General features: G+C 36.9%; 1 protein-coding gene and 1 non-coding gene across 3 annotated transcripts in view; one reads left to right on the top strand and one right to left on the bottom strand.

The window, feature by feature from the left end:
• Positions 1 to 25,749, bottom strand: part of USP32 (ubiquitin specific peptidase 32) — a 195,142-nt gene that overhangs the window by 94,095 nt on the left and 75,298 nt on the right. For both annotated transcript variants that reach the window (XM_068530497.1, XM_068530498.1), the window contains exons 3-4: positions 6,677 to 6,782; positions 2,173 to 2,291 (exon numbers count right to left, since the gene is read on the bottom strand). In XM_068530497.1, coding sequence (XP_068386598.1) covers positions 2,173 to 2,291; positions 6,677 to 6,782 — 225 coding nt within the window. The remainder of the gene's footprint in view (positions 1 to 2,172; positions 2,292 to 6,676; positions 6,783 to 25,749) is intronic.
• Positions 11,899 to 12,005, top strand: LOC137755716 (U6 spliceosomal RNA). Its single transcript, XR_011072099.1, has one exon. It is a non-coding gene; the product is annotated as a U6 spliceosomal RNA (small nuclear RNA).

Here is a 25,749-nt window from a genome sequence, read left to right as displayed (position 1 = left end):
TCTCTCTCACTTCCTTAAAATTCTTTGTTTAAATGTCACTTTCTCTGATAAGCCTCTCCTAACTATCCTATACAAAATACCTACACTTGGCTACCTCCTCCCCGTCACCACCTATGCCCTGTAGTCTACTTTATTTTTCCCTATAGCACTAATTATTATCTAATATATGTACCTGCTATTGTGCCTAAATTATAAGAGAACTGGGTGGCTAACCACATTTAATCCCCATCTATAAAATGGTAATGTCTGCATAAGCCTTAGTAAAATGAAAAAAAAAATAGGAACTTCCCTGGTATCCAGTGGTAAAGAATCCGCCTTCCAATGCAGGGGATGCCCATTCAATCCTTGGTCAGGGAACTAAGACCCCACGTGCCGCGGGGCAACTAAGGCTGCGCGTCTCATCTAGAGCCCGCGTGCCACAAACTACAGAGCCCACGTGCCCTGGAGCCTGCGTGCCACAACTAGAGAGAGAAAACCCTCACACCACAACTAGAGAGAAGCCCGCATGCCTCAACAAAGGATCCCGCATGCCACAACTAAGACCCAACATGGCAAAATAAACAAACAAATAAATAAATAAATAAAATATTTTAAAATATACACATATATGTATATATATACATTCTCCCCGGAAATGAGCAAAGCACTTGACGTCTCTGTGAAAAATTCAAGTAATCAGGCCTGTAAAGATTAGATCAGTTTTTTTTTTCTGGTCAGCAAATTTTATTAGGGGGGAAAAAAATGATCTAGTTTGTCTTGAGGTACTGAAATATCATCACAGCAACTTCCAGTCAATAAGTCAGAACCAGAAATGCAGGAGGACAATCCTTCTGCACCAAACACACAGAAATGCTGAGTAAAATGTAACACCATAACTACTACCAAAAACTGCCTAGCCAAGCTCAAAAGCAAGAAAGGGAAATCTCCAGATGCTATCAGCACAGAGGAAACTTAAAGCCAGAGTGATAAAAAGCTAAAGGTAAAGCCAGAGAGTCCAAAGAGATATAAGAACCACACACATGGGCTTCCCTGGTGGCGCAGTGGTTGAGAATCCATCTGCCAATGCAGGGGACATGGGTTCGATCCCTGGTCCGGGAAGATCCCACATGCTGCGGAGCAACTAAGCCCGTGAGCCACAACTACTGAGCCTGCATGCCGCAACTACTGAAGCCCGTGTGCCTAGAGCCTGTGCTCCACAATGAGAGAAGCCACCACAATGAGAAGCCTACGCACTGCAAGGAAGAGTAGCCCCTGCTTGCCGCAACTAGAGAAAGCCCGCGCGCAGCAACAAAGACCCAACACAGCCAAAATAAATAAATAAATAAAATAAATTTATATTAAAAAAAAAAAGAACCACATATGGCTGGGGTATTAACAATCAATGCTTATATAGTTAGGAAGGTGACTAAACTAAATTGAATTAAAACTCTCTGAATAAAACCAAGAGCAGTGAAAGTGAAATGGAAGTGGGTCAAATAGCCACCCATAAGAAATCATACAGCACTGAGTGCTGCAGGAAAGAATCAGAAACTTGTAAAAGGACTTTACTCTGCCATCTCTTGGGACTTCTCCCATATTAGCAGACCTCTGAAAAGAAATAAAAGAATTTTCTCTGTTAAAGATACACATTTTCTGTTGTTAAAGTTTTTTACAATGAAAATATATTATTTATGAAAACAGGAAAATGACAAATTTTTAAAACCCAAATATTTCACTATGCTAATCAATTAAGTAAAATAAATGATAAAATAGGCATTGATGGATCATAGAGGTCACCTATGGCTCAAGGCCAATGAGTGATATCTCTACATGCTCATGATGAAAAGCAATGAGCACCACAACCTAAGCAATGCTGTTTCTGCAGGATCACCTGTGTGTGTGTCTGTATGTGTGCTGGTGTGACAGTGGGGGAGTATGTTTCATTATACCGTTAAGTATAGACAGTTGCCTTTATTGGGAATTGGGAATTTTCAGATTCACAAACACAGCAGTAATAAGCATCATGGACCTTTAAGCATAGCACACAAATCGTTAAAGCATCAACCATTAAATAGAAAAATGTCAAGAAAATGCTACACATAAACGTCTATTCATCACAGCTAAATTCATTATACAACTAAGAGTTAATACTTTGTCCACAGGGAGGGATGAAATGTAAATCTTTAAATATACCTCTGAGAAACACTTCCTGAGTGTATCTGGGACTTTACCATCCACCACATGGAGCATTCTTTCCATTTCTTCCCGTATAACATAGCTCCCGGATTCACTTGCAAAAAGACTAAAAATGTCTAGGAGAAAGAAAGAATAAAGTAATTTTATCATAGATTAAATGTACTCTGGCGGAAGTAGGGAGGGAAGAGATAGGTAACAATTATTGAGTGATTACTAGCGCCAAGCACTTTATAAATATACAATTTAATTTATTCCTTAAAAAAAACAATGCTAATTAAAACAGGAATGTGGTACCTTTTCAAATACCAAATTTGCAAAAATGTTTAGGTGTGACAATACCAAGTGTTAGCAATAAACTGGGATAAACAGGAACTCTTATATACTGTTAATGAGTATAGATTACTGTAACACTTTGGAGAGCACCTTGCCAAAATCTAGTAAAGATGAATATTTATGCTAGAAATTCAATTTCTAGGCAACTCCACCTCCACTTGTGAGAAACTCTCATACACACGTGCGTGAGGTACAACATACACTGAAGTATTCTTTGTAATAGCAAAATTTAGGAAAGAAAAATGTCTATCAACAAAAAAAATAGGTAACCTGAGACACACACACACAATGAAATACTATATAGCAGTTAGAATAAAGAAACTAAGTGTTTCAACATGGGTAAATATCAATAATATTCAGGGGAAAAAGCAAATTGCAAAACCTGTATAGTATACAATTTATTTTAAAAGTTTTAAATCTGTAAAACAGTTGAAGATATGTTTAAGGATACATACAAATGTCATAAATGTATAAAGACCTGCATGAGAAATGAGAGATCACCAATTTCATGAAAGTGCTTACTTCTGTCAAGGGAAGAATGCGGATGGGAACATGGAGGGATACTGAGAAAGAGCCTCACCTTGGCTATAATCTTTTATTTCTTAAAAAACAAGATCTGGGACAAATATGACACAATGGTAAGAAATAATAAAGCTGGGTGGAAGTACATACTACATGTATGTTTGAAATATTACTGTTATGAGTTGAACTGCATCCCCCCAAAAGACATGCTGAAATCCTAACCTCCAAGTACCTGAGAATATGACCTTATTTGGAAAGATAGGAGACAGAAAGATAGAAGAGACATTCCATCCCTCTGAAGGCCCAGTGGGTTCCATTGCCTGCCCTCCCACATGCCATGGCTGATTCCCTTAAGGGGAATATTTGCTAGAAGCCTCTGACCATCTTTTATGGGTTAAATTATATTCCCCCGCTCCAAAAGATGTTGAAGTCTTAACCTCAGTACCCATGATTGTGACCTTATTTGAAACAGGGTCTCTGCAGATATAATCAAGTTAAGATGAGGTCATGAGGGTGGGTCTTAACCCAATATGATTAATTATAAGAAGACAAGACAGAAACAGTGGGAAGAACGCCATATGATGAGATGGAAAGAGACTGGAGTGATGCAACTGCAAGCCAAGGAATACCAAGGATTGAGGGCTACCACCAGAAGTTAGGTAAAAAGAAGGATTCTTCCCTGTAGATTTCAGAGGGAGTAAGGCCCTGCTAACATCTTAATTTTGGACTTCTAGCCTCTAGACTGTGAGATAATAAATTTCTGTTGTTTTGAGCCACCCAGTTTGTGGTACTTTGCTACAGCTGCCCTAGGAAACTAATACAATTGTAAAAATAAAAATGATTTAAAATTTTAAATATATGTGTTTATGACCCTCAAACTGGTTATTTTTATTTATTGGCTACCTGGAGCCAGAGTATGTGTTTGTTGGTAGAGGGATGTTAATTTGAAAAAATCAGGATCTCAGTTAAATTCCAATACATAAAATTGGGTTTAGGGATATGTTCATTATCTTGATTGTGATAATGTGGATATATACATGTCTGAAAACATCAAAATGTACACTCTTTAAATATGTACATTTTATTGTATATCAATTATACCTCAACAAAACTGTAAAAAAGGAAACAGCTGAAGAACAACAGTCTAAATTCAGAAGTGAGAAAGAAGATTCTGAGAGATTTAGAAGCAGTAAGAGGGCAGCTTAGAAAAGGAAGAAAGAAGAAAGACCAGCATCCAGTGGGCAAGGGTAAAATTCTAGGGATTTTTGGAGCAAAATGTCACACTCTTTAATATAAACACCTTCCTAAACTTCCCCTGGAAAATTTTCTTCTTTTTTTTCTTCTTTGAAAGTTTATTTTGGCCTCAATGTTTTTCACACGTTTAATTGTAGGTACATATGTGTGTATATAAACAATCACTTCGAGAAAACAGTAAAAGTTAACAGTTTATTGATTGCCCGCTAGTTCTTGATACTTGCCAGGTGCTTTACATAAATTTTTTCTTCTGAGTTTTACAATGAAAGTTTTTGGTGGATGTTACTTTCTTCCTTGTAGTGATGAAAAACAGGGGCTCAGAAGATCAAGGAAGAGACCCAGAGTCATACATATAGTAATTGGTCAAGCTAGCTTTTGGTCTTGGTCTTTCTCCCATGTTTTGCTCTGAGAATCATTAATTATGATAATAGTCAAATTATACTACTAAATTTGATAATAGTCAAATTATACTACCCTATTTGATAATAGTCAAATTATACTACTGAATTCCTACTATGTGCCAGACATTGGGGTCAGAGTGTCAGGGATAGAGCAATTCTAGCTGAGTCCTCCCATGTTGTCACTTAAATTTTAACTGTCACCTGACATTTCCCTCTCATCTCCCCTGGAAAATTTTCAATAAAATTTACATTGTTTACTAATATTCTTGTTAAGAGCAGATTTGCCTTGGGGGAGCTCAAAGAAAAGAATGAGGAAACATAAGACATTATAAGTAATTAAATGAATGAATTAAAAATTAAGTAAATAAATGCATATCCTAGGAAACATAGATGAACGATGAATGATCAGCTAAGGTTGTCTTCCCTTTCACATTTAGAGGGTAAATGATGCCCTCTTATTGTAATATAAAATTTCCCTGCTTAGTAGAACTTAAAGGTGCCATCCTCTTCTGGGCTTACATAATTCACCTGATACAATTCATCTCTGAAGTTAAAAGTAAAACCATTAAAAATAATTAAACCTTTTACAAAGAATTTGTATAAAGTATTATCAAGTGAACTTCTGGTTGTATTTGTGAAGTAAGGCAAGAATAGATTGCTAAATCTATGTCTTCAGAATTATTTTTTAAATAACAGCTTTACTGAGATATAAGGCATGTTCCATAAAATTCACTCTTTTAAAGTGTACAATTCAGTGTTTTTTAATATATTTACATGGCTGTGCAATCATCACCGCTATCTAATTACAGAACATTTTCACACAAAAGAAACCCCATACTCATTGGCAGTAAGCTCTCCATTTCCCTCTCCCCCTAGCCTCTGGCAACCACTAATCTATATCCTGTCTCTATAAATTTGCCTAATCTGGACATTTCATGTGATTGGAACCACATAATGTGTGGCCTATTTTGACTGGCATTTATCACTTAGCATAACGTTTTCAGGTTCATCTATGTTGTAGCATGTATCTCTTGGAGGAGAGCAGAATTTGTTGCCCCCAAATACGTCACTTTGGCTTGACAATTATTTTGAGCTTAAACGCAATCAAAACCCAGCAGATTCAGAAAAGCTCATTACCTCCCCATCAACAGCCTAAATTTACATTGGAAAAAAGGCCTATACCAGAAAGAGAGTTATTATCAGAGATACTTTTTTACCTAAGAAACTAGTATAACAGGGCAACCTTTGTTCTCCAAACATCTCCTCTGCCTTCCTGTGAATGGACTCCCTTCCTCTTGTATCCTCAGATCCCTAACCCTTTCCTTAGCTCAGAATGTTATATAAGCCTCAATTACCTGGCTGCCCTTTGGGTCTCATATTTTTATGGGGCTCCTGTACGTATATACAAAATTTGTTTGGTTTTCTCCTGATAATCTGTCTTATATCAACTTAATTATTAGATCAGCCAAAAGACCTAGAAGGGAAATTTTTTCCAGTCTTACACAGTACTTTATTCCTTCTTAGTGTTGAGTAACATTCTATTGTTGGTTATATCACGTTTTGTTTATGCTGAATGCATCAGTTGATGGGCATTAGGGTTGTTACCATTTTGTAACCATTATGAACAGTGCTGTTAGGAACATTTTTTTTTTTTAATGAATATATGTTTTCAGTTTTCTTGGGTATATACCTAGGAATGAAATTGTGGGATCATGTGAAAACTCAGTGATTAACAGTTTGAGAAACTGCCAGTTTTCCAAAGTGGCTTCATTATCTATTTTACACTTACGTGGTATCTAATTGTAATTTGAATTTACACTTCCCAAGTAACTACTTATGTTTAACATTTTTTCAAGTGCTTACTGGCTACTTGTATATCTTCTTTGGAGAAACATCACTTCAAATCCTTTGACTGTCATCAAAATTTTGAGGTAGATTATTCTGTACACAGATGTAGTATTTTAACATTTTGAGATAATAAAAGTACTCACATTTTGCTTTCTCTTCATCTCTGCCTCTTGTAAGAAGGACAAGTCCAACTATTAAGTTATTGAAGTGCAGTCCTTTGGATGTTCCACCAAAAGAACAATAAATCACCTAGGAGAAAATGAATGATACAGTCAACTATAGACATTTCAGTTGTCGAGGAATGTGAGGCTGATATCACCTTTAACAAATCTTATCTCCATCTCCAAACAAGGTCCTGGTAAATTTTAGTGCAATGATGTTGTTTCTCCCTCTTCTTCCTCCCTTATACCTTGTTATGGCACTCAGCCAAGAATATACTGTACTTATCCTAAAGTACATATATCACTGGCTCACACACTGAATTTTCTTTCTCTTGGGAGTCCTCATCAAGGTCCAAAAAGATAAGTTCCTCCCCTTCAATAGTCCCAATAATGTGATAAGGATTTCATGCAATTAGACAGCTTCCTTCAACCTCTGTTAAACATATACACATAATTTTGATTTGAAAGATCAACATTCTCTAAGTGAATGTTCAGAAATACAGTGGCAATTACACTGCAATATATAAATGTACCTAATTAACATGTTGTACACCTTAAATTTATACAATGTTATATGTCAAATATATTCAAATTTTAAGTAAAAAAATGAAGAAAATACAGAAAGACATTTTTATACTCTTAGAATTGAGTATTATAGTAATCAGAAATAAAAAAGAAAAGCTATTCATAAGAAAGGGACAGTAACAGCAATCACATAAATTCATTTATTCAACAATTCTGTGTTGAGTGCCTAGCGTGATAGTGTGATACAACAAACATATATTTGGTCTTCCTCCAGGTTCCTGACACAAGAGCTTCTAAAATCTTTGGAATTCCCAGAGTGATACAGGTGAAAGGAGCATCTTTTGTTATTGATAATACCCCTTTAAACCATACCTGAATTTATGCTAATAAGGTGACTCTTGGTGAGTCCTTACAAAGCTTCAGAATGGGAGCTGGTATTCAGAGGTACTAATGATGTGATTAGAGGGTTAGAACTTTCAGCCCCACTTCCCAAAGTCAGGGAAAGGGAGAGGAGCTGAAGATTGAGCTAATCACCAATGGCAAGTGACTTAATCATTCATGCCTATGTAATGGAACTTCTATAAGAACCCCTAAACTACAGGTTTGTTGGTGAACACATCAAGGTGCAAGAAGGTTGGAACATCCAGAAAGGACAAGAAAGTACTGTGCACCATCGCCCTCCTAACCGCTCCCCGCCATCCCATGCATCTTTTTGCATTTGGCTGTTCCTGAGTTAGATCCTTTATAATAAACTGGTGATATTAAATAAAGTGTCTTCCTGAGTTCTGTGGGCCATTCTAGCAAATTACTGAATCCCAGAAGGGGGACATGGGAACCCTCGACTTATAGCTGATTGGTCAGAAGTACAGGAGGTCGGGGACCTGCAATTGGCAACTTCTGAAGTGGGGGGCAGACCTGTGGGGTCTGCACTAACTCTGGATAGTTAGTATCAGAACTTAATTGAATTGTAGGACACCCAGTTGGTGTTCAGAGAGTTGGAGAACTGATTGATGTGGGGAAAAAACTCCACACATTTGGCATCGGAAGTGCTGTGTTGTTTAAAAAAGAAAAAAGAAAAAAACCCGACCTAGTCACTGCCATGCAGAATTTGTCATTGAAATACACGATTAGAGATAATTCAAGGAATAAAACTTAAATGGTCAACATATGAAAATACATATTCATTAAATGATACTTATAAATATATTTAATAATACTCTGACAGCTGATGCCAAAAACTGTGTGTTTAGTGCCACTGAGAGCAAAAACTAGCATAGGGAGACGGCCCCAAATCAGAATATATAAAACATAAAAAGAACATAAGAAGTATACTTCATAGAATAACTATTTTTAGTTAGCCCCTGCATAACCAGAGGAAGGTAACAGAAAACCCCCTCTATCCCTGATTTATAAAGCCCCAGACCTTTAAAACTCCCCTACCATTGGGGGAAAGGCAGAATCACTGAGAAAGTCTTGCCCTCCAAGATCCAGAGACATAATGACCCCCTAGAACTGAGACAGAAATAGGACAACAGAGAATGTCCACCCCCCCAGTACCCCTCACCCACCTCCGCCACTGTGCTAGCAAACACTGAGGAATAAATAACAGCAGTCTACTGCCGAAGGAGAGGGAAGAGTATGGAGAGAGATCTTCTCTGTGGTACAGTAACAGAGAGAAAATAAAATCAAAAGTTAAAGATAGAGCAGACATTAGAAATGTTCTCTGGCAAACAGGAATCTACCCTAAAAAAGGTAACCCTAGTCTGGAATTTGAAGCCTGTAGTGCACTGTGAGTAGCCATAGCAACACAAAAAACCAGCTCAACTACAGACTAGACTGACAACTACTTGTGCTAAAGACCTAGCCAGGCATAAATACTATTTAGCTCAGTCTCTACTGTCCTATATAAAACATCTATCTTTCCACCACAAATTATAAGTCACACAAGGAAGCAGAGAAAAACACCCAAAACCTCACACACTGACAAAGGAAAAACATGGGAATAGAGTTCAATAAAGCTTTGGAATGGCTCAATAGTAAACTCAACAGACTCAAGTTAGAGATTATCCAAATGAAACACAGAAGGAAAAAAAATGTGGGGATGGGAGGGAACAAAACAGAAAATCCAAGAGCTGTGAGAAAATATCAAATGATTTAACATACATGTAATTGAAATCCAAGAAGTAAAAGAGAATGGGTCAGAAGAAATATCTGAAGAGATAAAGGCTGAGGATCTTCCAAAACTAATAAAGACACAAAACCACAGATACAAGTTGTTCAGAGAACAGGTAGGGTAAATCATACTTTTAATCCCCCGAAACCAACTAGACAAACCATACCCAAACTATTCAAAACAAAAGATAAAAAGAAAATCTTTAAGGCTGCCAGAGGAAAAAAGACGCATTACACTGAGAGAAACATTTCTCATCAAAAACCACATAAGCCAGAAAACAGTGCAATGACATGTTTAAAGCACTAAAGGAAAAAAAAAAAAACAACTGAGAATCCTATACCCAATGAAAATATCTTTGAAAAAGAAAGAAAAACAGACTTTTTCAGGAAAATGAAAACAGAGAAGTCATGGGACTTCCCTGGTGGTCCAGTGGCTGAGACTCTACGCTCCTAATGCAGGGGGCCCGGGTTCCATCCCTGGTCAGGGAACTAGATCCCACATGCTGCAACTAAGAGTTTGCATGTGCAACTAAAAGATCCTGCATGCCACAACTGAAGATCCCGCACACCGCAACAAAGATCCCACATGCCACAACTAAGACCCAGTGCAGCCAAAGAAATAAATAAATAAATATTTAAAAAAAAAAACAAAACCAGAGAAGTCATTACCAACGAATGTGTACTACATAAAAGGGCAAAAGAAAGTAGTACCTCAGGCTGAAGGAAATATGATATCAAACAGATAAATGTATCTACACAAAGAAATGAGTAGGAAATAGCATAAATGAAGGTAAATATAAAATTTATTTGTTTCCTAATTTTTAATTGCTCTAAAAGACAACTGGCTGGCTAACGGAATAATAGTAAAATTTTAATGTGCTTATAGCATATGTAAAACACTTGACAACAGCACAAAAGATGGGACAGAGAAATTGGAAGTATACTGTTGTATACTAAGATATTATACCATGTATCTCAGTCTGTACATTGCCAGTCAGCAAGAAATTAGTTAATCATAGCACTATAGTGTTTAACCCAACATCAACTCCATTGATATTATTATTATTATAAAAACAATAGCTAACACACTTAAATGGTTATTACATGGCATATAACTATTGTTGTAAGTGCTTTACCAGTATTAAGCCTCAAGATGATTCCATGAGGAAGACATTACTGGCGTCCCCATTTTATGGCTCAGGAAAACTAGAGCCCAAGGAGATCTAAGTAACTTGTCCAAAGTCATACATCAATGAAGCTGCAGGGTCAAGATTCAAACCTAGGTTCCTGAAACTGAACTCTTAACCACTTCACAGTTCTATAGTACAATTATATACATTCTCTAGTATTATATGAAATGAAAGACATCACCAGCAAGATGTATACCATTTTGGTGAAATATATTGAAGATTAAGAAATTTCAAACTATCACAAACCCAATCTTCAGACACTATGTTTTTGGCATCCCTTTCTCCCCAGTTTAACTTGATAATGTGGTCTTTTCACTTTTGATCACTGACTTTAGTACAAAGAGAGCAAAGTAGTAACTGTAAACTTGAGAAAGAAATTTTGGGTAAGATATGATTTTCAATTTTGCAAGTATTTGCAAAATGTAGAAGATTTTGTTTTGAATTCACCTGGTTGGAATGCTGGAATATACTGGTCCCTCACTCCCAAAATATAAGAACGGCAATAACTTTCTAAAACCACCAAGTTCAAAAGTTCATTTAACAGATGATGAAAGGAGGCCCGGGAAAATCACCACATCTCCTGAATTCTAAGATGTATGCATTTTCCACCTTTTATTAATGTGTCAGAAATCATGCATCTAACATCAAATGTGTAATATCTTTTTTCACCCGCAAAAAGTTATTTTTAAATCAACAGTCACCTTATAACTGACAATGATTTAACATTAATGAAATATTAAGTGCCACGCTCATTACTATTCACACTGTTTTTAGGATTGAAGAGAGGCGTTGTGCACAGGATAGGCAAGGATATTTTGATGCTACTTTTTAAAAGGCACATAAGTGTTAACTTATTACTATAACTTGTTATAAGATCTTTATTTTAAAATCCCTCTAATAATCTTCTTTAGCTATTAAAAAGAAAGAAGAATAGGGACTTCTCTGGTGGTCCAGTGGTAAAGAATCTGCCTCCAACGCAGGGGACGTGGGTTCAATCCCTGGTTGGGGAACTAAGATCCCACATGCCGCGGGACAACTAAGCTTGCGTGCCACAACTACTGAGCTCACGCGCCTCAACTAGAGCCCGTGTGCTGCAAACTACAGAGCCCACAAGCCTTGAAGCCTGTGCGCCACGACTAGAGAAGAGAAAATCTGCACACCACAACTAGAGAGAAGCCCGCTTTGCCACAACAAAGATCCCGAGTGCCGCAACTAAGACCCGACGCAGCCAAATAAATAAATAAATAGAATTGATTTTTCTAGAAATGTCTAAACAACGACAAACTCTTTGTGCTTTAAAAAAAAAAAGACCTGTTAGTGCTCACTTCAGTAGCGCATACACTAAAACTGAAATGATACAGAGAAGATTACCATGGCCCCTGTGCAAGGATGACACGCAAATTCGTGAAGCGTTCCGTACCATGATATCACTTATACGTGGAATCTAAAATAGGACACGGGGAATTCCCTGGCAGTCTAGTGGTTAGGACTCCGTGCTTTCACTGCTGAGGGCCCAGGTTCAATCTCCCACAAGCCTCGTGGTGTGGCCAAAAAATAAATTTTAAAAATAAACATGACACAAATGAACTTATTTATGAAACAGAAACATAATCCACAGGCATGGAGAACAGACTTGTGGTTGCCAGGAGGGGGGATGAGGTGGAGAAGGGATGGATTGGGATTTTGGGATTAGCAGATGCAAACTATTATATATAGAATGGATAAACAACAAGGTCCTACTGTATAGCACAGGGAACTATATTCAACGTCCTGTAAAAGAATATAAAATACTGTGTGTGTGTGTATGTGTGTGTGTGTGTGTGTTTGTGTATTGAATCACGTTGCTGTATACCAGAAACTAACACAACATTGTAAATCAACTCTATTTCCATAAAAAAATTTTTTAAATAAGTAAATAAAGTTTAAAAACCTGATATACAGTTTATTCTTAATTTGATATGTAAATATTTTATTGTCTATCTCTACAAGATACTTTTAAAATATAACCATAATATCATTATCACAACTAAGAAAAACCTGTCTTCCCAAAATTCATATGTTGAAACCCAGTGTGAGATGGACTTTTGGGAGGTGATTAGGTCACAAGGGCAAAGCCCTCATGAATGGGATCAGTGCTCTTATAAAAGAGGCCTAAGAAGCTCCTTTGCTCCTTCTGCCATGGGCGGACACAGCAAAAAGATGGCCATCTATGACCAGGAAGTGGGCCCTCACCAGACACTGAATCTGCGGGCACCTTAATCTTGGACTTCTCAGCCTCCAGAACTGTGGGAAATACAATTCTGTTTATAAGCCATCCAGAATATGGTATTCTGCTACAGCAGCCCAAGTGGACTAAGACAAACACTAACAAAAATTCCTTAGTATCATCAAGTATCTAGTCAGTATTCAAATTTCCCCAACTGTTTTATTATTTTTTTTCAACTTGTTTGCTCAACTTGGGAGCTAAAATATATAATTGGTTGCTAGTCTCTTAACTCTCTTGAGCTGTAGGTTTTCTTTCTCTCTCCCTCTTCTTCTCACTCCCTCTCTCTTTCATCACAATTTATTTGCTGAAGAAAGCAAGATGTTTGTCCTGTGGAGTTTTCCAAAGTCTGCATTTTGATGATTGTATTGTCTATCCTCTGTATTTCCTGTAAATTGGGAGTTAGATCCAAAGAATTGATCACGTTTAAATTATATTTTTTGGCAAGAACCATCTCCCAGTTGGTGCTACTGTATCTCCATCAGGAGGCACATAATGACTGCTTAGCTCTCTTTTTGTGATATTAATAGCCATTAATGATCACTGCTTAGATTCACAAATTCATTAAAGGTTAAAAAAGGCTGGTAATTCTTTTGTTTATTGGCTGAAATATTTCGATAAAGAGAAAATTCTCCTAATCTACTATTTGGTTACCCTGAGATGCACTTTGTATAGAAGAGCCAGAATAAATGTTTGATTCTTTTCCTTCATTAATCAGTTTTTAAAATATGAGTTGGTTTCCCAGCATCTTTCAAAGGTACCTGCGCAGAAAAAAGAAAATATAGAAGACCTAAGACTGCTATCCTTAGGTCTGCTTGCCAGTTTGGCCCTTGACTGATATCTGTGAACTTGGATTTCGGGAAGATTTCCACCATTCCTTAAATGTTAAATGTGGTTAACTACCTAAACTGTTTATAAAAACAATGTGGCAGAGCTTACCTGGTGGCGCAGTGGTTAAGAATCCGCCTGCCAATGCAGGGGACACGGGTTTGAGCCCTGGTCTGGGAAGATCCCACGTGCCACAGAGCAACTAAGCTCGTGTGCCACAACTACTGAGCCTGCGCTCTAGAGTCTGCGAGCCACAACTACTGAGCCCACGCGCTGCAACTGCTGAAGCCCGTGCAACCTAGAGCCCATGCTCTGCAACAAGAGAAGCCACCGCAATGAGAAGGCCACACACCACAACGAAGAGTAGCCCCCGCTCGCCACAACTAGAGAAAGCCCGCGTGCAGCAACGAAGACCCAATGCAGCCAAAAATAAGTAAATAAAATAAATTTATAAAAAAAACAAAAAACAATGTGGCTTATACTCAACACCTGCTTTCTTTTGGAAGTTTGGAATTTTGGTATGTGATAGGTAGAAGGTACCCAGGTGACCAGCTCCAATAAAAGCCTTGAGCACTGAGTCTCTCTAAAGAGCTTCTCTAGTAGACAACATTTCACACCTGCTGTCACAACTTATTGCTAGAGAAACTAAGTACATCCTGTGCGACTCCACTGGAAGAGGACTCTTAGGAGCTTGCACCTGGTCTCCTCCAGACTTTGCCCCATATTCCTTTCCTCTTTGCTGATTTTGCTTTGTATCCTTTTGCTATAATAAATCACAATAGTGAGTATGATATATGCTCAGTCCTGGGAGCCCTTCCTGTTAATCATGAATCTGGGGGTGGTCTTGGAAACCTGTGTCCAAAAGGAGTATTTTTATTTTTTTATTTTGGCTGTGTTGGGTCTTCATTGCTGTGCACACGGGCTTTCTCTAGTTGTGGCGCACGGGCTTCTCATTGCGGTGGCTTCTCTTGCTGAGGAGCAGGGGCTCTAGGCGCGCGGGCTTCATTAGTTGTGGCTCGCTGGCTCTAGAGCGCAAGGTCAGTAGTTGTAGCGCACGGGCTTAGTTGGTCCGTGGCATGCGGGACCTTCCTAGACCAGGGATCGAACCCGTGTCCCCTGCATGGGCAGGCATATTCTTAACCACTGCGCCACCAGGGAAGTCCCAAAAGGAGTATTTTTAAAAAATATATTTGATATGTTTCAATCTCCTTACAATTATCCTTAGTGATGATCAATTTCCCCATTTTTGCCCATCCCTTTGTAGAGGGAGACTCTTTGAATTGGCTCCTGAATCCCTTCTATATGACTCTAAGTAGTGTCTTATACCTTCCTTACTTTCTGGTATGACAAGATGTTCTAAGCTCATTTTATAAATTCCCTGACCCAGACCTAGAATCAGACATTTTCCCAAACAGCCTTGTTCTTTGAAATGGGAAGTTGTATTTAGAGATCACAATCAGGATACTAGTGGTGCTTATTGCTTGGGTATTAGTGACTGTTTCTCAAACTTTTCAGTGGACAGATCTAGGAAAGTAAAACACATCATGAATTTATACTAATACTCCCATATACATGCAAGCTTTTCCATTTCATCTCCAACTAATCATTACATTTTGATATCGATTGAATGTTTCAATATTAATAATGTTTCTATGTTCCTTTCTAGAGGACATCACTGAACTAAGGTAACATGGAAGTAGGATAACGAGAAGATAATTCTAAGCGGTAACTTCAAAAGGGAATCTGAGACCATAAAGCATGAGAATACTGGGCCTAGATATTTGTAGAAAAGACTTCTGATATTCTCACAAAGGTAGTTCTCCTTTCTTTGGGGACATAAGGCATGGAGACATTTTCTCATGCTTCTTGCAACTGAATAGGGCTGTATGACTACTTCTGGCCAAAAGGTTATGAACAGAAATGACAGACACAACTTCTGGGCCATGCACCTAATTGCACAAGACTTCTCCCTAGCATGACTTCCATTACTCCACTACTGATTTATAGAAGCTCTTTCTGATATGTAAGTGCCAAAGATTTGACACTGCCAAACAAAAACACTAATTCAAAAAGATACATGTACCCCAATGTTCATAGCATTATTTACAATAGCCAAGATATGGAAGCAACCTAAGTATCCATTAACAGATGAATGCATAAAGATGTGGGGTGTGTGTCTGTACACATACATATACGCAACGGAATACTACTCAGTCATAAAAAAGAATGAAATTTTGTCATCTGCAACAACATGGATGGACTTGGAGGGTATTATGCTAAGTGAAATAAGTCAGAGAAAGACAAATATGGTATGATATCATATGTGGAATCTAAAACAAACAAACAAACAAATACGTAGTGAATACAACAAAAAAGAAACAGACTCAAAGATATAGAGAACAAACTAGTGGTTACCAGCAGGGAGGAGGAAGAGGGGAGGGGCAAGAAAGGGGTAAAGGATTAAGAGATGAAAACTACTATGTATAAAATAAATAAGCTACAAGGATATATTGTACAATACAGGGAATACAGCCAATATTTTATAATAACTATAAATGGAATAAAACCTTTAAAAATTGTGAATCACTATTCTGTACACCTGAAACATATATATATGTACATCAACTATACCACACACACAAAAAATTCATTAAAAGAAAAAGACCCACTAAAATGTGCACTATTGTCTTATGAATGAATACCAAATTGAAAATAAACATTTTGGCTTCAGTGCAGGAAAAAAAGAAAAAAGGCGGGAAAATTGACACTGCCTGTAAAGCTGAACCAACAAAAAGAGCTGTCATGGAGAGTCACCTAACTCCATCAACAGGATTTTTATGACTGAAAAATAACCTTATGTTATTTGGAGTGATGAAAAACTTTGGAAATAGACAGTGGTGATGACTGGACACAACATAACATGGTGAATGAAATTATTGCCACTGAAACGTGTACTTAAAAATAGTTAAAATAGTAAATTTTATGTTATAAATATTTTACCACAATTAAAACATACTAAAAATAAACAAACAAACATGGGAGAACTTCTACTAACTTAGAACCTGTTTATCACTATCAACTAATAATAAACACCTGATTATACCTGATTGTTCAGCACAAACGTTCTCGTTTGTTTAGAAAAGATTTTTAAAATACACAATTAGTGCCTTAACCTATTAAGTTACTGTTAGAAAGCAGCTTTGAATTTTGTTTCCCACTTTAAAAAACCTGCCTTATTCCAATCCAAAAGCTTAAAACACCAATTTTTGGAAACACCACTTTTCTGAAACATCAATTTTAGGAAAACAATTATGATTTCTGTGGGGAAATGAACATTGTGGGGAGAAAGGTACAGAGGATTTCATCTGTATAGAAAATGCTTTTATTCTGCTTTATTTCTTTACATTTTTGGTAGATCTTAAATACTGCAATAAATCCTTTAGTGCCTCATACATTACAGACAGCAAATATTTTTTGAATTATTGAGTGCACTTAAGAAAACAGACATTTCAGGGACCTCCCTGGTGGTCCAGTGGTTAAGAATCTGCCTTCCAATGCAGGGGGCGTGCTCTAGAGCCCGTACGCCACAACTAGAGAGCCCACGTGCTGCAACTACTGAGCCAGCGCACTCTGGAGCCTGTGCCACAACTAGAGAGAAGCCCATGCGCCGCAACAAAGAGCCCAAGCACCACAATGAAAGACCCCGTGTGCCAAAACTAAGACCCAATGCAGCCAAATTAATTAATTAATTAAAATAATAAAAAAGAAAATAGACATTTCACTCCACCATCCAGGTTTGTTGGCAGCTAGAATCCCATTCTGACCAACCTACCAGCAATCTTCCCCATTGCATCTTTTCACTTTCCATTAAAATGGAAAGAAATTAAGAGTAGATTCATGGGACACATTAATGATTAAAATACACAGGATCCTAGACAATTTTGAAGTTCCTGAATTCCATTTCATTCTTCTGAATGTGAGCCCATTTCAGTGTTAAAACCAGACACAGTAGTAGTCTAAGATTCCTATTTTCTTGTATTCCTTATAACCAACCATTTATTTAAGGAAACTTAAGTGATTCTCTGCTCCTTAGGATCAAAAGAACTAATAACATATACCCTTCTGTTAATGTTATCTTAAAGGAAAGCTGAAGACAATAAATTATACAAAGTACAGTCATTTGAGAATTTTAAAAGACGGGCAATTTTTTCATTTTGTATGTTTTGCTTATTATCTGTCTCTCCTGACAAAAATGTAAGGGATTTTATCTGATTGTTTACTGCTTTTCAGCACTCACTATTCCTTTCTATATAAATGATATTAGAAAAATACATTTTTAAAGATAATTATAATAGATAAGTCATTTGTTTACTCCTTAAGTAGGGCATTTTAGATCAAATTTATACAGATATCGCTTGTTTTTACTTAAATGGTTTTGAATCTTATATAGAAATCTTAGCAAAATTAATTTTAGACTTGGATTAATCTTATGCCTCAGATTCTCCTACAATGATGTGATGAATGTTTAGTTTTGGAAAAATAAACAGTCTATAGGAACTGGCAAAAGGTCAACTTGACATACCTTTTGTTTTACCATAATATAGTAAATAACTATTTTCAAGTGAATGAAACAATCCTTTAATCATTGAATATATCAATTCTCACATTTTTCTACTACTATTTTCAAAAAGGACTCAATTCAAATCTCTAGAAAAGTAAATTTTTATGGGTATTTCCTGGCGGTCCAGTGGTTAGGACTCCGAGATTCCACTGCAGGGGGCCCGGGTTTGATGGGGAACTAAGACCCTGGTGGGGAACTAAGATCCTGCAAGCAGCACTTTGTGGCCAAAAATGAAAATAAAATAAAATAAATGCTGAAAAGTGAATTTTTAAAAAATATACCTTTCCCTTTAAGAGATCGCATAAGAAGTAGACCAATTTCCTCATATGCCTAACTATAAAGCTAGCCTAGAAGTTACAAAAAGTTAATTAGCTTCCATGTTACGACAAAGATCATGTTCCAGAAATTTAAAATGGTAAAGCGATCAAATTAACTAATAAGAATTAAGATAAACATGCTGACTTTATTTAGGAAAGTATTTGACAAGGTCTCATAATAACACATTTTAGATAATATAGTAAATTGTGGACTGAATAATTATAGTTAGGGTCATGCAAATCTGATTGAAAATTATAAACACAAAGAGTGTTGATTAAAAATTCTATACCTTCTTTGGAAAAAAAGGCTATAAAGAAGTGCCAAGGGCTTCCCTGGTGGCGCAGCGGTTAAGAATCTGCCTGCCAATGCAGGGGACACGGGTTCGAGCCCTGGTCTGGGAAGATCCCACATGCCACGGAGCAACTAAGCCCGTGAGCCACAACTACTGAGCCTGCGCGTCTGGAGCTTGTGCTCCGCAACGGGAGAGGCTGCGACAGTAAGAGGCCCGCGCACCGCGATGAAGAGTGGCCCCCGCTCACCGCAACTGGAGAAAGCCCTCGCACAGAAACGAAGACCCAACACAGCCAAAAGTAAATAAATAAATAAAAAAAAAAAAAAAAAAAAAGAAGTGCCAACCTGGACTTTATATTTTATCATAACTATTAAACACTTTTTACCAGTGATTTGGATTATGACATAGAAGCCGTGTGTGTTAATTGTGTAAATGACAAAGATGGAAGGAATGGCTAATAAAATAGGTAGCAGAATATAGAATCAAACTGATCTTAGGCAGGGACACTAGGCTAAATGCAACAAGATTAAATGTAATATATTCAGAATTTTTTAAAAACTCAGTATTATACATAAGGATAGAAGAACAAGATCAAGCTTGGAAATTTTAGCTAACAAAAGCTATGTGACCTTTCTGCTTAAGCTAATACAATTTTATGCTGCATGGTAGTGATTAAAGAATTAAATATTCTCCTACTGTTCACTAATCTAATTCCATCTAGAGAGCAGCATGGGATTAACCAGTATGCATATTAACTATGGTTAGGGAGCAGCAGGGGAAAAGGACTTGTTCATGTGCCTAGAAGGGAAGGTTCCCATTTCCCAATTCAAATAGCTTAATTCCATCTCTGAGGGGTAGCAGATTTCCAATGGGAGTTCTAGTAGTGACAGTAAAAACTTTGGGACCATGATACCGTGCCAAAATCCCCAGTGGCTTCTCGCTCCACCCTTATCTCTAAAACCAGAAAATGAGGCTGGTACTAGGTCAGGTGAATATATAGAACTGTTTCAATGCCCCCAAATTTAAAGGGGGTAGAATGAAAAACAAAAATTTCACTGAATTCATGATATCTTACATTTTCAAGGTGATTTGCCACATCGATTTACAACATCCAACACTTAGCAAGACACAGAAACTTCAACAATGTAAGAGAAATGTTACAGAGAAGGATGTTTGAGATAAAACTGACCACTTTTAAGTTATTAGTTACAATGGGATATTATTCAGCCATAAAAAGAAATGAAGTTGTAACACATACTACAGCATGGATGAATCTTGAAAACATTATGCAAAGGAAATAAGCCACACACAAAAAGACAAATATTGTATGATTTCACATATATGAAATATTTAGAATAGGCAAATTCAGAGACAGAAAGTGGCTGAAGTGGGGGGGGGGGGTAGGTGGCGTTATTATCACTTAATAAGCACAGAATTTCTGTTTGGGGTGATGAAGACATTTTAGATAAAGATAGTAGTGATAGTTCCATAACATTGTGAATGTAATTAATGCCACTTAAATGTATACTTGAAAATAGTTAAAACAGCAAATTTTGTTATATATATTTTAACACAAACACTATTTGCTCTCTCTCAGCTCAGTAGGATCCAGCAAAGAAAGTGACTTATTTGAGGCCTGACCTATCTCACTCATCCAGTCCAAATCTCTGATGTCATGGAATTACCTAGAAAATTCAAAGATTGACTAGCAAAATCAAACAAAACCCTAACCCAAAAGCAGCCCTTAAAATAACTCACAAGCAGTTTAGTTATTAAGAAACAAGGAAATCATTCCCCACTCACAAACTATACCTTGTGGAAAGAACTGTTTGAATACAGAATGCATTTTCTCTCATAATCAATGATCAGATTTCCCTGGCTAACCCCATGAATTCTACCTAAATTATAATGTGGTTAAAATACTGAGTAATTAACAATAATTTAAAGAAGACTTAAAAAGTATACAACTGTGAATGTATTCATCTGTATTATGAACTAAATAAGCTTAGGGGCTAGCACAGGAATGCAGTCATTATTTACAAATATTATTTCCAGGGAAACGTGTACACTATGTGATAAAAAGGAAATAAAAAGACAATATGAATGTCTCAGTCCATCTCTCCTTTCTTTCCTGGTCCCACGCAGTCCCTATTGCTGATATGTTTAAGCAGACAAAAGTAAACTAAAGAAAGAATGAGCAACTGGAGTAGGGGCAGTGCACATTATCAAGTCCCTACATGCCAGAAATGTCCTTGATAATACATCTACCCAAAATCACATTCCCAGAACCGAGACCACCATTCCTCTAAAGATGGATCGATCAAGCAGGGTAATAACATGTTTGGCTATCCTTTGTTCATGCCTTATTCTCATGAATCCAGTTCAAGTCAAGAAGTAATAAGCATGAAACTATTATCTATATGCATAACTGAATCACTTTGCTGCACACCAGAAACTAACACAACATAGTAAAGCAACTAAATGTCAATAAAATAAATTTTAAAAAAAAGAAGTAATCGGCATAGAGCACTCTTTCTGCACATATATACATTGGCTACTGGTAATAATAAACCTGTAGGGAAGTCAACAGTGAAACTAAGAGAATACTAGCAAGGTGCTGTCATATGCAGATGCTGCCTTGTAGCTACATTTAAGAATATGTTGGTTCTGGGGACTTCCCTGGCGCTCCAATGGTTGAGAGTCTGCCTTCCAAGCGCAGAACGCGGTTCGATCCCTGGTCAGGGAACTAGGATCCCACATGCCACGGGGCTGCTAGGCCTGCACGCCACAACTACTGAGCCTGTACACCTCAAATGGAGAGTCTGTGTGCCCCAAACTACAGAGCCCACGTGCCACAACTACTGAGCCCACGTGCTCTGGAGCCCACGTGCCAAAACTAGAGAGAAGCCCACATGCCGCAACAAAAGATCCCACGTGCTGCAACGAAGATCCAGAGTGCCACAACTAAGACTTGACACAGCCAAAAAACTAAATAAATAAAATAATAAAATAAAATAAAATGTAACATGTTTAAGAAAAAAAGAGTATGTGGGCTCTAAAATGCCATTTTAAAGAATGGAGATCTTTGTGCCAAGATATTTTTACCTTCCTATTTCTCTCAGTAACCAAAAATACACAGTTAACAAATAAATAGCATTCTGGGATATCTTATCATCAGGCAAATTTGAGAAACACCACACAAACCCAAACACACATTCATTCTAGGCAACAAAGACAAAAAAGTAGGACTACATCGAGCTACAAAGCTTCTGCACAGCAAAGGAAATCAAGAACAAAATGAAAAGGCAACCTATATAATGGGAAAAAATATTTGTAGATTATATATAAGGGGTTAATATCCAAAATATATAAAGAATTCATACAACTCAATAGCAAAGAAAAAAAAATCAAACAACCTGGTTTTTAAAAGGACAGAGGAACTGAATATAGACATTTTCCCAAAGACATACAGATGATCAACAGGTACATGAAAAGGTGCTCAACATCACTAATCATCAGGAAAATCAAAATCGAAATCACAAGGAGGTACTAACTCACACCTGTTAGAATGGCTATCATCAAAAAGACAAGAGACACTGTTGTATGGCATATATGAAAGTTGTTAAGAGAGTAAATCGAAAGAGTTCTTATCACAAGTAAAAAATTTTTTTTCTTTTTTATATCTATATACGATGACAGATGTTAATGAAACTTACTGTGATAACATTTCAAGAAATATGTAAATCAAATCATTATGCTGTACACCTTAAACTTCAATGCTGTATGTCAACTTATATCTCAATAAAATTGGAAGAAAAAAATAAAGTGTTGGTGAGGATATGGAGAAAAGGGAACACTGGTGCACTGTTGGTAGGAATGTACATTGGTGCAGCCATTATGGAAAACAGTATGGAGGTTCCCCAAAACACTAAAAATAGAATTACCATATGATCCAGCAACTCCACTTCTGGGAATATATCCAAAGGAAATGAAAACAGGATGTTGAAGACATACATGTACTCCCATTTTCAATGCAACATATATTATTCACAATAGCCAAGATATGGAAACAACTTAAGTATTCATCAACGGATGAATGAGTAAAGATGTGGTATACATATACAATGGAGTATTATTTAGCCATGAGAAAAAAGAAAATCCTGCCATTTGCAGCAACATGGATAAACCTTGAGGGCATTATGCTATAAGAAATAAGCCAGAAAGAGAAATAAAAATTATACATCGTATCACTTATATGTGGAATCTCTTTTAAAAAAAAAAAAAAAAAAGGTCAAACTCTTAGAAACTGAGTAGAAAAGTAGCTGCCAAGGCCTGGGGGAAACAGGGACAGGTTGGTAAAAAGGCACAAACTTCTCAGCTATAAGATGAATAAGGAGATCTGAGGATCTAATGCACAACATGGTGACTATAGTTGATAACACCATATTATATGCCACTAATTCAAATTTGTTAAGAGAACTTAAATGTTCTTACCAAAAAAAAAAAAAAAAAAAAGCCCAGGAGTTACATTCTGTAAACTCCAAGATAACAAAGTGTTTTAGAAATCTAAAGAAACTGCTGTGACGGCAATTTTTAAAAAATAGAGTAAATATCCCAATTCATACCTTTAAGATACATCTTTAATAGGATACATCAAAAACTGGTAAGAGGGAATTCCCTGGAGGTCCAGTGGTTAGGACTCTGTGCTTCCACTGCCAGCGGCCTGGGTTTGATCCCTGGTTGGGGAGCTAAGATCTCACAAGTCAAGCGGCACAGCCAGAAAAAAAAAAAAAAAAAAGAAAAAAATCTAAAAAAGAAAAAAAATGGTAAGAAAGGTCCTTCCTTCTGGGAGGGGAATTAGATGCCTAGTGGACTGGGTGGAAAGGAGATTTTTTCACGGTCTGTTCTTTTTAAAATTTTGAACCATGAGAATGTATCATTTGTTTAAAAGTACAGAAAGAGAATAAGAAAGAAAAAAAGACATGTATTTCCTAATTGTCCTCAAAAGCCGTATCATACTGACAGAGATCTAAATCAGGTAAAAAATGAAGCCATAGTCACCAGACAAGACAGATTTTCAGTAGACCAAATAACACAGTGCTGTACATCTTATATAAAAGTAAAAGAATCAACATGACAAATAAATGTATGAGCTTGCAACTGCACCTGAGTTTTCAGTGAAACATAATTGTTAACAACTCTGGAACCAAAAAGACCCGGGGTCAAATCCTAGCTCTTCTAATTAGGAGCTGTATGGTCTTGAATAAATTATATAACTTCAATTTGCTAGTCTAGAAAATGGGATTAATAATAATAGCACCTCCATGGTGCTATTAATAATAGCAACATTCACATGGTGCGGTGAAAATTAAATGAGATAATTTACATAAAATATTTACCCTAAGCCAGGTGCATGGTAAATAACTCCATAAATTTTAGTTATTATCATCATCCACGGGGGGCAACACAGAACAGTAGCTAACAAGGATTTGGATACCTGGACTTGAATCCTGGATCTGCTCATTAGCTTTAATACTTGAGCAAGTAACCTAACATCCTTAAGATTCAGTATTTTTTCTCATTCATAAAATGGTAGGAACGGGGGCTTCCCTGGTGGCGCAGTGGTTAAGAATCCGCCTGCCACGAATTCTATCAAACATTTAGAGAAGACCTAACACCTATCCTTCTCAAACTCTTCCAAAATATAGCAGAGGGAGGAACACTCCCAAACTCATTCTATGAGGCCACCGTCACTCTGATACCAAAACCAGACAAAGATGTCACAAAGAAAGAAAACTACAGGCCAATATCACTGATGAACATAGATGCAAAAATCCTCAACAAAATACTACCAAACAGAATCCAACAGCACATTAAAAGGATCATACACTATGATCAAGCGGGGTTTATCTCAGGAATGCAGGGATTGTTCAATATACGCAAATCAATCAATGTGATACACCATATTAACAACCTGAAGGAGAAAAAACATATGATCATCTCAATAGATGCAGAAAAAGCTTTCGACAAAATTCAACACCCATTTATGATAAAAACCCTCCAGAAAGTAGGCATAGAGGGAACTTTCCTCAACATAATAATGGCCATATATTACAAACCCACAGCCAACATCGTCCTCAATGGTGAAAAACTGAAACCATTTCCACTAAGATCAGGAACAAGAAAAGGCTGTCCACTCTCACCACTATTCTTCAACATAGTTTTGGAAGTTTTAGCCACAGCAATCAGAGAAGAAAAAAAAATAAAAGGAATCCAAATTGGAAAAGAAGAAGTAAAGCTGTCACTGTTTGCAGATGACATGATACTATACATACAGAACCCTAAAGATGCTACCAGAAAACTACTAGAGCTAATCAACGAATTTGGTAAAGTAGCAGGATACAAAATTAATGCACAGAAATCTCTTGCATTCCTATACACTAATGATGAAAAATCTGAAAGTGAAATTAAGGAAACACTTCCATTTACCATTGCACAAAAAGAATAAAATATCTAGGAATAAACCTACCTAAGGAGACAAAAGACCTGTATGCAGAAAATTATAAGACACTGATGAAAGAAATTAAAGGTGATACAAATAGATGGAGAGATATACCATGTTCTTGGATTGGAAGAATCAACATTGTGAAAATGACTCTACTACCCAAAGCAATCTACAGATTCAAAGCAATCCCTATCAAACTACCACTAGCATTTTTCTCAGAACTAGAACAAAAAATTTCACAATTTGTATGGAAACACAAAAGACCCCGAATAGCCAAAGCAATCTTTAGAAAGAAAAATGGAGCTGGAGGAATCAGGCTCCCTGACTTCAGACTATATTAC

This window comes from Eschrichtius robustus, chromosome 20, assembly GCF_028021215.1.
Source record: "Eschrichtius robustus isolate mEscRob2 chromosome 20, mEscRob2.pri, whole genome shotgun sequence".
NCBI lineage: Eukaryota > Metazoa > Chordata > Mammalia > Artiodactyla > Eschrichtiidae > Eschrichtius > Eschrichtius robustus.
Note: the sequence above shows the minus strand (reverse complement) of the source record. Positions and strands in the feature narration are given on the sequence as shown.